This window comes from Elgaria multicarinata, chromosome 4 (assembly GCF_023053635.1).
Source record: "Elgaria multicarinata webbii isolate HBS135686 ecotype San Diego chromosome 4, rElgMul1.1.pri, whole genome shotgun sequence".
Classification (NCBI taxonomy): Eukaryota; Metazoa; Chordata; class Lepidosauria; order Squamata; family Anguidae; genus Elgaria; species Elgaria multicarinata.
In genome coordinates this window covers 24518077-24531589 of record NC_086174.1, presented here as the reverse complement: position 1 = coordinate 24531589, position 13513 = coordinate 24518077, and the positions used below count along the sequence as shown (strand labels likewise).

Below are 13513 nucleotides of genomic sequence, written 5' to 3'. Positions count from 1 at the left end.
GTTGAGGGGTCTTCTTCCTATTTGTTTATTTTCTTTTATTTTTAAAAAAGCACCCTTGGCACTGGGAGGAGCCCAGCTTGTCTCTTCTTATGTCGTTATGTTCAAGTCCACCAAACACAGTAATAAAAGTATCAGTATTAAAATAAAAAATACAGTATAATCTTACGATAAAACTTTAAAACTGGAAAAATACAGAAGAGCCACCAATACATTAAAATAGAATCCAGTCAGTCTTTAAGGGGGGGGAGGGAAACATTCCCAGAAAAACATCAATAAAACATCAGTAAAGCAGCAGCATGGCCGATAAAACACTTCCACTCAAAGCCGGTTTGAAACGGGTAGCGGGGGATTCAAAGGCCTCTTAAATGCCACAACCGCACTTCTAAGTAGACATGAAACGTTTATGTCAGAATAAATGTGTTAGCCTTTAAGGTGCCACAGGACTCTTTGTTGTTAGATTTAAAGCAAGTCTTGTGTGTGTCCCGGTCCAAAATGAAGACCATCGATCAAGAGGCGATGCAGAATTATACCAGCACATTCCCTAAAAGGACAGTTCTTCTCTTGTTCCCAGCAATGATGTAATGCTGGCATTACGGAGCCGTTAGCATTAATAATTTAAAAGTAAACTCTACTTGTCGAAACTAATGACCGAAGTACAGTTTGCAAGACGTTTATGCTCAAATACGTGTGTGTGTGTGTGTGTTTGTCTGTGTGTGCATGTCCACTTGCTTCAGCAACGGGCATAGACTAGTCACTTACTGTGAATTAATCTGATGCTTATGCAGAATTGCCTTAGCGATTTTGGAATTTCGCTTTCTTGTAGTAGCAAAAGGAGGAAATGGTCCGACTGCAGTTTTCCCATCTCTTACTCTCTCTCCATTACAGTAGTCAACAATTTAGAGCGCAATCCTATGTATATTTAGACAGACAAAAGTCATACAACTCCCAGCTTTCACATGCTGGCTGGGGTACGCTGGGAGTTATATGACTTCTGTCTGTCTAAATATACATATGATCGTGCCCTTAGAGTTATTGCCATACTAGCTAGTAACTGTACCTTCCATACTACAAGTTTTGTCTGCTTTAATTGGTATATTTAATTGGCTGTAATCCTATCTGCATTACTTCAGAGTAAACCCTGTTTGATTCAGTAGGACATACTTCTAGGAACATAGGAAGTTGGTGCATCTAGCCTGGCACTGTCTATACAGACCGTAGATCCCCAAAGTTTTAGGCAGTAGATCCACAGAGTTTCAGGCAGGATTCTTTCCAGCCCTACCTGGAGATGCAGGGGAGATGCAGGGTAATTAATTTGAAGTAAATAATAATAATAATAATAATAATAATAATAATAATAATAATAATACCTGGGACCTTTTGTGTGCAATAATGCATACCTATGGAATTCACTACCGCAAGATGTAGTGCTGGACGCAAATTTCAATGGCTTTAAAAGGGAGGTGGATAAATTCCTGGATGAGAAGGCTTTCGATGGCTATGTGCTATATGGTTGTGTGCTATCTCCAGTATTTGAGGCAGAAGCCTGTGTGCACTAGTTGCTGAGGAACATGGGTGGGAGGGTGCTGTTGCACCGTGTCCTGCTTTGTCGGTCCCTGGTTGACAGCTGGTTGGCCACTGTGTGAACAGAGTGCTGGACTAACCAGTCTAACAACTTCAGGAAGGCCCCATGTTCCCCATCCCTGAGCTAAATTATTAATCTGGAACAAGCTGAAGCTTTAGACAAATGCTGTTATAGATTACAGGGCCCAGCCAAGATATTTTTGCTGCCTGACCTCATCACCCACTCACTGAAGTCTACGAACATGGTACCCAAGGCTGATCAAGTTATTTTGTCTCCAGGTGCAGTAAATCCCACAAGCACCTCTCCTCTTTCCTGCCACTAAAAATAAAACAATACATTGAATAACCAACAATTTGCTGTCCTTTCAGGGAGACCCAAAATCAGCTGTCTGGGGCTGCCACTTCCTTCTACCTAATGGTAGGGCCAGCCCTGTTACAGTAGCTACAAGTAGAGCAAATGATAGTCTTTCATGGCTTGAAATATGTTTTGGCCTGTGTAATTTCACTAGAATGCCATTCCTCCTTAAGTTGTAGCTCTTGTGGAGAAAACAACGTGTACCAACTGGTATTGTATGGAGCAATGTCATTAAGGATATTATTTAGCAGTGATTTTCAAGATGTGTACCTAGGGAATGTCTTTTTCCTTGGAAGGTTATCAGGAGATTCATCGATGAAATGATCAGTAATGGCAGACAGTCTTGACCATACCCAACATTTAAGCATCTTTTTCTATAATGTGCAGCTGCAAGCAAGAAATCCTAACTTTGAGAAAGATATTATGACCCCATGGTTTCCATTTATTTATTTCCTATGCTAATGCTCTTCAAACTTTTGATCAAATTCCAACCAAGTATAATTGCCTATATATTTTTCTGACTAATACATACAAAATATGATACACACTCGCGTGCACCCCTTTTATATGCTCTGTAAATTGTATTTTTATTCTTCCATTAGCTATTGAGCTCCTACTTAGACCGTTTAACTGTACATGTTCCATAACCCTATCGGTTATAGACTGAGAATTATAATCAGTAAATTCCTTTTGTTTCTTGAGTGGTCTTGATGCATGGCGAGGAGAATCTGGATAGGGAGACATTTTTCTCTCACTCTCATAATACTAGAATCCGGAGTCATCCCATGAAGCTGATTGGTGGGACATTCAAGACAGATAAAAGGAAGTTTGTCTTCACACAACAAATAGATAAACTATGGAATTCTTTATCACAAGATGTGGTGATGGCCACCAATTTGGATGGCTTTAAAAGGGGGTTGGATACATTCCTGGAGGAGAAGGCTATCAATGGCTACTAGCATTCCTGACCATTCCTAGATTTGGAAGACCTAAAGATGGTAGTGCACGTGCTAGTAACTTCGAGGCTCAACTTCTGCAATGCACTCTACATAGGGCTATCTTTGTGCCTAGTCCGGACACATAGAAGTATGCCTTAAATTACAAGCACTTGCAGATATTTAAAACCTAGGGGTTAACTGTCTTTCAACGCAGCCAAGAGAGCTGGTACATGCCCAGGACTTATTAATGTCACGTCTTAACTTTTTGCAGAATTAAATAACACAAGGATGCACCGCAAGTAGGCTGGGATCTAGAGAGAGATCACTGGGTTATTTGCAGAAGATTTGCAAAAGTTTTTGTCTCCCAATTGTTTAACAATGGTAATAACAAATATTACTTTTTTTCTTCTTTTCTTTTAAAAAAATCATGATTAGTAATAGCCACTCTTTTGCACTTGGCTGTGTTTGGTGGGCCTTGAGGTTCTAGTAAATAAGAACAAAGAAGATCAGATAAGGCTGAAAGCTCCCAATTCGTGGTGTAACGGACACTCACTGTGGGAGGAATAAACATTTTCAAGACATTGACTGCACACAGTAGGCACTGTGTATTGGTGCCAAATACGCACATGTATTGCATTAACGGCCTGAAATATGGCCACAGCATATGTAAGAGATCATCTCCTCCCCCACGGCCCATCAAAATTGCCAAGGTCAATTGAGAATACCATTTTGAAACTCCCATCTTTGTGCCAACATAGGACGGATAAGAGACATGGTGTCCTCGGCTGCTCCCTTCCCGTGGAACGTCCTGGAGATTTGCTTCACCCTGATCACCTCTTATCTTCCCATGTGACATGCAGTGGTGTAGAGAGGATGCGCAAGTGACACATGCTTCTGAATGTCACTCGTCTGGTATAACCTCTGAAGGGGGAACTTGTGCATCTCTTGGATAGAAAGGTGCCAGATTTCCAAAGGTCCATATTTATATCTCACCATCACCATGGGTCCCCCCTTGCAGGTCATACCAGTGGACAGTGGACCCACGAGTCAGTTGCGCTCACGTCCATTTTTTGCAACACCCAATTCACACAGCTACCCCTTCAGTATTTCTGCGATCTTGTTTCGGCAGACATTTGGAAACACTGAAGCTGCCAGAGCTTTGAAGGTTTAAAACATCTGTTGTGTTTTAGTTGTTTTAATATGTTGTTAACTGGATAGTTTATAGTTGGTTTCAACCTCTATTTACTTACTCCAAGCTTTTGGAACAAGCAGAGTTGTAAATTCAAGAATTAGATAGAAGGCTGTCCTTACTTGATCTCTGTTAATTAAGTAAAGGGCCCTGTGAGGTCCCAATCCAGGAGTGTAACTAAATATTTACGATAAAGCTTCCCACTTAATCTGAGTCTGGGGCCTTAGCTAGACCTACCTTTTGTTCCGGGGCAGAGGAGGGGAGATCTTGTGTTGGGATTAACGTGAGATCTCTGCCCCAATTACACATAAGGCGCAATGACCTCCGGAAGAGAGGCGTCGCGCCCGCCATTTAATTTTTTTTTTAAAGAGGACGTAGCGCACGAATGTTTGTGCGCTAAAGGTAAGTCTTTTTTCAAATTTAATTTGGTTTCCCCACTCCCCCCACCCTAACCCCGATGGGTGCAGCTCCTGGCTCTGCACGAGTAATCGCGCGGAGCAGGGTCAAGCCGTGGAAACGAGTCAGACGTTCCGCGGTCTCATGCTCAGCCCGAGACTGCGGAAAAACCGGGGCCAAAGGGGAGGGCTATATCCAGGGGCCAGGGAGGGATGATCCCGGGAATCCCTGATCCCAGGAATCCCTGTGCATCATCTGGACGCACAGGGATGATCCCAGGGTTTGCCCCGGGGTATAGTCTGGTCTAGCTAAGGCCTGGGGTGAGAGGATGCATCCAAATCTGACAGCCTTTTCAAGTCCTTAAAACCATTGATTGCCATGATGGATTTGCAGGATGACATTTAGCAAAACAAATAAAAAATAAATAAATGCACCCTGTGAAAAGAACACAATGGAATTCTAATAATAAATATTTGCTTCCTTCCATTGCAGATTGATCTGGAGCCAGAAGGAAGAGTGTATGTCATCATAGACCTTTCAGGCTCATCAGGTGAAGGTAAGACAGCTGGATTTTATCATGTTTCCTTTTAAGTAGCTGACTTTTAATACATTCAGGACCCCTTCCACTGAAGATAAGAGTCTCTGCATGTATGATGTGTCAAAGGGAGCCCAGGCCAATCATGAGCTCCCTGTGATATGTAGATGTATCCAACACATATTTGCAGCGGCCACATGCTAATTATGCTTCTTCATCTTTTTTGTCAGTGCGTCTGGAATGATGCGTTGACATGATGTAGTGAAGCCTTCCCCACACTGGTGCCTTCCAGATGTGTTGGAATTCTCCTCCAACCCATCTGGAGGGTACCAGGTTGGTGGAAGGTTGATTTACGAACAGGAGAGCATCCACCACAGATCTACACATACACAGAGAGAGAACACGTCTCAAGATACTGGAAAATAGAACTTTATTTTCAATCTAGCCCAACACATTTTGGCCCTATTGTTTATAGCTCTTGTTTATTGCTCATTTTAAGTCATTTTATTTTTTGTGTTATCTCTTTTCTAGTCCATCAAGAAGCTCCCTAAAAACAACAATGCTGGAACAAATTGGGCTTTATTGGAAATAAAGTTCTGTTTTCTGGCATCTTAAGATACGGTCTCTCTCTGTAGATTGAAATTGGATTTACAGTGCAATCCTATGCATACCTGCTCAGAAGTAAGTCCCGTTGAGCTCAATGAAACTTACGTTCAGTTAAATGGGCATAGGATTTCAGTCTTCGGACTAATCTACACCAAGCAGAATATTGCACTATGAAAGCAGTATGGAGGCAGTATATAAAAGGCAGGAGCCACACTATTGCTTTATAGCGGTATTGAAGGGCACTGACCACTGTTGGGGCGCAGGGACACATACCACATACTGCTTTCATACCGTTTTCATAGTGTAATAACCTGCTTGGCGTAGATTAGGCCTGTGTGTCATTCAACCAGGCAATGTGGGGCATTGGGAATGGGAGCCTTCAGTCCCAATAATTGCTGCTCCATGACCTCTTGTGGTGGTGGAGCAATTACATTGAAGAAGAGAAGAAAATGAGTGAACAGCCAATGCTATTGATTGTCTCTCAGGAAACCCCGCCTCCCATCCTCTGAAAATGTGTAGAATTTCTTCCTGCCACTCTAATCGAAAGGGGGCAGGTAAAAGCTTTGCCTCTCTTCTAGTGTGAAGAAAATCTGGACATTAGAAAATGGAAGAGTGGCAAATGGTTAGTAAGAACGGAAGGATCCATCTAGTCCAGCATTCTGTTCACACAGGGCATGTCTAGATGGGGTGATATCCTGGGGATCGTCCCTGTGCATCCACATAACGCACAGGGGATCCCGGGAGCAGGGAAGGATGATCGCTCCCTTTCCCCAGGTTCTGGCCCTACTCTTTAATCCCAGTTTTTCCCGCAGTCCCAGGATGATCCTGAGACCGCGGGAGGTGTGGCCGGGCATCCTGTTTTCGTCCCAGCTCCTCGCGAGTAACCATGAGGAGCTGGGCACAGAGCTCTTCAGGAGCTCCATGCCCATCGGGGGTGGAGTGGGGTGAGCACGACGGTCTTTTTTTAAAAACAACAACAACAACCAACCTCACTTTTTCGTTTGAGCACTCAAGCGCTCATCTTCAATATAAAAAAAATCCAAAATGGCGGGTGCGATGTCCACCGTCCTCCCGGGACGTCACGCGTTGCGTGTAGACTGAAGGGGAGGATCTCGTGATCATCCTTCCCCTCCACCCTAAACATGCCCACAGTGGCCAACTAGCTGTTGACCAGGGACCCACAAGCAGGACACAGTGCAACAGCACCCTCCCACCCTAATTCCCCAGCAACTGGTGCATATAGGCATGCTGCCTCTGATACTTTTATTTATTTATTTATTTATTTATTTATTACATTTTTATACCGCCCAATAGCCGAAGCTCTCTAGTACATTGGTGTTACTCCAGGTATTTTATAACCCCCAAGTCTGGGAGAAATTTGAATGGAGAAAAACTTTAGAAGCATTTCCACCTACAACTAGGCACTTTGCAGTTTGTACATATTGCTGGCACTTGAGTATATTTGTATATGCGTTCGTTTCAATTTAAACACTTGGTAAATTTTGATATCTAGCTTGTTTGACATCTGTGAAATTGAAGGTTTAGAGGTCCAGGGATTTGAAAGTTTTATTATTGTTGATGTAACATCAGGCATTTGCATACATTTCTATATTGCAAATATATCTGTGTCTGAGCTGCAAATTGACTTGCTTCACCTAGGCTTTCTACAATCTTGAGCCTCTGAAAGTGGGATGCATTGCATTTAGAAACAGATTGGGGACTTTCTGTTTTTGAACATAGTGGTACATACACACAGTGAGCAATCACAAGAGCTGAACAGCTATAAAAACATATGACATTTCTTCTTTTTTTCGAAATGAAAGCTGCAATTTTCAGAATTCCTGCAAGACTCCTCAAGTTGCAAGTAATAGGTAGCTCCTATAAACATGTTTTAATCCCCACAGTTTACGCTGGTTAACTTTTAATCTTGGAATTCTCAAATAACCTTTTTGAAATCATAGTGGCAGATTGTCCGAATCTGACATAGGGGTTGAAATATAAATGCACACACTGTACCAGAAAGCAGAAAGATCACAGTGTTAACAGGGACTGGACAACGAGACCACATGTTGCCCGTATTTTTCCCGCTTCACTGGCTGCCAATCCAGGTCCAAGCCCAATTTAAAGTGCTAGTATTAACATTCAAAGTCCTAAATGGCTTGGGGCCAGGTTCTCTGAAGGAATGCTTCCTCCTTCCCAGACCCTAAGATCATCTGCAGGGGTCCTTCTCTGTGAGCCCCTGCCAAAGGAAGTGAGGTAGGTGGCTACCAGGAGGAGGGCCTTCTCTGCTGTGGCACCTCAGCTGTGGAATGAGCTCCCCAAGAGGTTCGCCTGGCACCTACATTATACTCTTTTTGACGTCAGGTGAAGACCTTTTTATTTTCCCAGTATTTTAACAGTTTACCATCTTAGCCGTTTAACTTTGCTGTTTTAAATCTGTATAAACCTCTGCATTGCTGCTTGCTTTTATCCTGGTTGTGCTTTTTATATTGTATTTTTATATTGTGGTTTGTTTTATACCTGTGAAGGACATTGACCTGGGTTTTGCTTTAAGTTACTGTTGCCTTTTTGTGTCTACCAGAATGTGTACATTATTGTGATCTGAAGTTGCGCTGTCCCAGGCTCGGGTGGAGGGAAGAAGCTGGGTGCGCCTGTTTAGGTCATTCTGGCATTTCCAACTCCCCCTGTAGTACCTAGGGATTATCAGAAGCTAACTTGTTTCAGCTGTGGGAAAGAATGTGGGTTTTGCTCCTGTTGGGAGGGGTTGTCAGGAGCCCAGGAAGGGTACCGGTTGGTTGCTGTGGATCATGGGGCCGGGTGGCCAAAAAGGGATTAAAGTGTGTAGTGCTGGTGGGTGTCCATCTTCTTTGCTGGATGACACGCGTGTCAAGGGAAGATCAGGTCCAAGCAGTCAGCGGGGACTGCTTGGAGTTAGTTAGGATTTTCTTATGTTTTAAGTGTTGGGGTATCTAGGATAAGGCAGCTACTGCTGAGGCTGGGTGGTGGAATGACTGATGGTTTTATTGGGGTAAATTGCTAGCTTCCTTTCCTCAGCTTCATTTCTCACCCCTTTCCCCCCACTTCCTTTCTCAATCTCTACCTTTCCTCTTTGCTTAACTTTTACCGACCAAGGCCTTACATGTTAGTCTTATGCCTTAGCTAGACCTAAGGTTTATCCTGAGATCGTCCCAGGGTCATCCCTGTTCATGTAAATGACACACAGGGGATCCCGGGAGCAGGCAGGGATGACTAATGTGTGTTTGTGCTTTACTCTTGGAACATCTGGCTCATCCCGGTTGTGGACAGGGCTAGGGAGGAGGGTTGCCTGGGAGTCTAGGACGTTTGGTCCAGGAGCCTACCTTGCAGGGACATCAGGTGGACCCTGACCTCTGTTACAATACCTTGAGTTGTACTTTATGGTTTTAATTTTTGTAAACTGCCCAGAGAGCTTTGGCTGTTGGGCAGTATAGAAATATACTAAATAAATATAAATAAATAAACCAAATAATGTCTACCGTGGATCTTCACAAGCTGTGATGCACCAAGCCCACTAGCTATATCTTTTGCTTCTTCATTCACCCTCTCCTGCTTTTGCAGTTCAAGAGAGGAAGCAAAATCCCAAAGTTTACTGATCCCCCACTTCCAAACCAGCACCTTTAGCTGACGGTGATAAGGTGTGCAGGCCTGATAAGCTGTGGGAGGCTATATAGCATCTAATGTTTTGTGAAGTGACATTTTGTGAAGTGTGCATTTGCTAAGTTAATGGATTTCTTGGACACTGAACTATGTGATCCTGCCATACCCCAAGTGTATCGCCGCTCTCAATATGTTAAGGAAAACGATGCGTAGGATTACAGACCTCAGTTGTAATTGACAGTTCACCGTGTTCTGCCGTGATAGGGTCAGTTTGGGTTATGGCAGGAAAGAGTAATGGAATCAAATGAAACTAGATCCCCAAGTTTTAAATCTGACGGGTGGCCCTAATCCTTTTCATTTTCAAAGCTTTGAACAGGCTTTGAATCAAAGCCTTAAAATGTCATGGCAATAGGAGTTGTACAGTCAATTTTTTCTCTCTGCAAATTAAAGAGAGGCCAATCACAAAGGGGGACGTGGGGTGCAAAATCAACTGAATACGTAGCCTGAAGATTAAATGAATGAGATCTGACTTCTCCATATTTATTCTGAACCAGAGCCCTGTGTATTTTCAAAGCAGGTACGGAGTGGTCTAGAACAAAGGTGGGCAGAAAATAGATGTTTCTAGCTATATAGATAGATAGCTGTGTGTGTGTGTGTGTGTGTGTGTGTGTGTGTGTGTGTGTGTTTACACACAGATTGAATAGAAGAAGACGTTTTACACAGTGTGACTAACAGACAGCAAAGGGACAGTAGCAGGTATCTTTTTTTCTTTGATATTTGCCCATCCTTTGGAAGTAATTCAGTGGAGGACATCAAATTTACCCACTGGACTACATTATCTATATTGCCAAATGTATGAATTACAGCACCACACAGCCATACAATATAAAGAATTTTCTCTATTCCTCATAATTATAAACAAGTATCAAATCCAGGGGTTGGCCAAGTCAGTGATCTTTAGGCCTGCTACTATTCAGCCTTTGCAACGTAAATTAAAAGAACAGGTGTCCCTTAACTAGAAAGGCACTGATTTTGTTAAATCCTTTCTTTCTGTGATTCACAGACTCTCAGGCCTCTTTCACTACATCATCCACTCATTGACAAAATCAGATTTTGATTGAGATTCTATGCACTTGAATTCTAATGAACACTAGCAAAAATGCACATTTGTATGTGCGCATGGGGGAAACCAATCCAGAAGTCGGCAGAATCCGCTGTGGGATCCGCGAGCTGGACTCATAGAAACCTAAACTCATTTGAATTCATTGTGGATTTCTCCAACATCTCTACCCACAACCATACCATTCTTTGGGAGCAACACGAATGATTAAGAAACTATGACCATGGCTAGACCTACCAGGTCTAGCGCGACGGAGTTTTCTCTGTCCTCTGGCTCATTTCCTTCTGCTTTTAAACATGCTACAGTCTCTCCCATTCTCAAGAAACCTACTCTTGATAGGCTATCTCTGTCTAACTACCGACCTGTCTCTTTGTTGCCTTTTGTTTCAAAGATCCTGGAGCGTGTGGTCTACTCTCGCTGTCTTGACTTTCTTACTAGTAACTCTGCTCTAGATCCTTTTCAATCCGGATTCCGTCCTTTGCATTCCACTGAAACAGCCCTTACTAAGATCACCAATGATCTTCTTACTGCCAAGTCTAAAGGCCTTTATTCCATTCTTATTCTCCTTGATCTAACTGCAGCCTTTGATACAGTTGATCATGATCTTCTCTTAGATTCCCTTCATGACCTTGGACTTCGTGGCTCTGTCTATAACTGGTTTGCCTCCTATCTAGCGGGTCGCTCTTTCAGCGTGTTAGCTAATGGCAGCTCGTCTTCCTCTTTTCCCCTTTCAGTAGGGGTTCCGCAAGGCTCAGTGCTTGTTCCGCTGCTGTTTTCTTTATACATGTTGCCCTTGGGTAATCTTATTCAATCTCATGGCCTCCAATATCATCTGTATGCCGATGATACACAATTATATCTTTCATCTCCGGATCTTTCTCCTGATGTTCACGATCGTATCTCAGCATGTCTCTCAGATATCTCAGCCTGGCTGCTTCATCGTCGTCTGAAACTAAATATGGCAAAGACTGAATTGCTTGTTTTTCCGCCTAAACCTTCTCCTCATCTTTCATTCTCTCTCACTGTCAATGATGTTACGCTTACTCCGGTCAAGGAAGCTCGCAGTCTTGGCTTCATATTTGACTCATCGCTCTCCTTTATTCCTCATATTGAGGCAGTAACTAAATCCTGTCGTTTTTTCCTGTATAATATTGCCAGGATTCGACCATCTCTGTCTGTCTCTTCTGCCAAGACGCTTGTTCATGCACTGGTTATTTCCCGGTTGGACTACTGCAACCTTCTTCTCTCTGGCCTTCCTTCTTCTCACATCAGTCCATTGGTTTCTGTCCACCACTCTGCCGCTAAGATCATCTTCCTGGCTCGCCGCTCTGACCATGTTACTCCACTTCTGAAATCTCTTCATTGGCTTCCAATTCACTTCAGAATCCAATATAAACTTCTCCTGTCAACCATCAAAGCTTTTCATGGTCTAGCTCCTTCCTATCTCTCCTCTCTCATCTCACACTATTGCCCCGCTCGTGCTCTTCGCTCCTCTGATGCCATGTTTCTCGCCTGCCCTAGGGTCTCTACTTCCCTTGCTCGAGCTTCGTCCATTTTCCTCTGCTGCCCCTTACGCCTGGAACGCTCTTCCGGAACATCTGAGATCCACAAGTTCACTCGCAGCTTTTAAAGCTCAGCTAAAAACTTTTCTTTTTCCTAAAGCTTTTAAAACTTGATGTTGCTTGGACTTAATACTGTTAGTTTTACCCTACCCTGTGCCTGTTTACCCTACCCAGTGCTTGTTTGCATTCTCTTCCCCTCCTATTGCTTTACTATGATTTTATTAGATTGTAAGCCTATGCGGCAGGGTCTTGCGATTTTCTGTTTTACTCTGTACAGCACCATGTACATTGATGGTGCTATATAAATAAATAAATAAATAATAATAATAATAATAATAATAATAATAATAATAATAATGGTTGGTGCGAGATCTCCCCCTCTGTCTACACGTGGCGTGCAACGTCCCAGGAGGAAGAGGACGTCACAGCCACCATTTTGTTTTCTTTTTTAAAGGAGAAGGAGCGCTCGAACGCAAACCGTAAGTTTTTTTTTTTTAATTCCCGCTTCCCCCAACCCACCCTTGATGGGCACAGAGCTCCTCAGGAGCCCAGGTCCTAGATCTTTGTGGTTACTTGCGTGGAACCAGAAATACCTGCAATGCCCAGCCACATGTTCCGCGGTCTCGGGATCATCCCGAGACCGCGGAAAAAGCGGGCTAAAAGCTTAGGGCGATATCTTGGGCTAAAGGAGGGATCATCCCTCCCTGCTCCCAGGATCCCCTGTGCACCATGTGAATACACAGCAACAATCCCCGGGATACCACCCTGTCTAGATATCACCCCTATATGCTTGAGCACTGATGGAGCGGAAAAGGTGTAGAGCTGATCAGTAACCTGGGTAAGAAACCATTGAGAGCCACAGTGGAACAGGATCTTGAAAATGCACATCTTCCCATATCAGCCTGCCCATGTCTTGAGATCTGGTGATGCCCCACTCCAAGTTCCTTCCATAGTGGAAGTGCATGATGTATTTACAAAGGAAAGGCCTTTTCTATGGGGGCATCCTGACTTTGGAATACCCTCCCTGGGGAGGTATGACTGGCACCACCGTTACAATCTTTTTTTGGAGCCAGCTTAATGGTGTACTCCTATGCAAGTTTAAACAGAAAAAAGTCCTACAACTCCCAGTATTCCTCAGCCAGCATTCCAGACATTCATATTTGCCCAGGGATTTTAATTGTTATAATGCCTCACTCTACCTCATAGTTTTGTTTGCTGTCTCCCATTTTGTTTTAATGCAATGCATGTTCGTTTGTGTGTGTGTGTGAGTGTGTGTGTCATGTTGTGGCATAAATATATTTATTTATACTTACTGTACACCCAGCATGAATTCCTGATGGGATGAATGGAGGGATAGAAATAGTTTAAATAAAATAAAATACATTTATTAAATAAATTGAATATACACTGCTTATTAGATTGAATAATCCTCAAGGGCCTTCATTGGAAATTGAATGTTGAGAGCCGGGCTGGTAAACATGAATTCAAAGATTTCTTTAGCCAGGAACTAACTCTGTTGTCTTAGGAGAGGCCTCGTAAACATCTGTTTTCAATCTCTAAAAGAAAAAAGAATAATGATTAGAGCCTACTTTTGC

General features: G+C 43.1%; 1 protein-coding gene across 2 annotated transcripts in view; it reads left to right on the top strand.

Annotated features, from left to right (window-relative positions):
• The window catches only part of PRKCE (protein kinase C epsilon), a 375307-nt gene that overhangs the window by 159399 nt on the left and 202395 nt on the right, over positions 1-13513 (top strand). For both annotated transcript variants that reach the window (XM_063123966.1, XM_063123967.1), the window contains exon 2: positions 4952-5015. In XM_063123966.1, coding sequence (XP_062980036.1) covers positions 4952-5015 — 64 coding nt within the window. The remainder of the gene's footprint in view (positions 1-4951; positions 5016-13513) is intronic.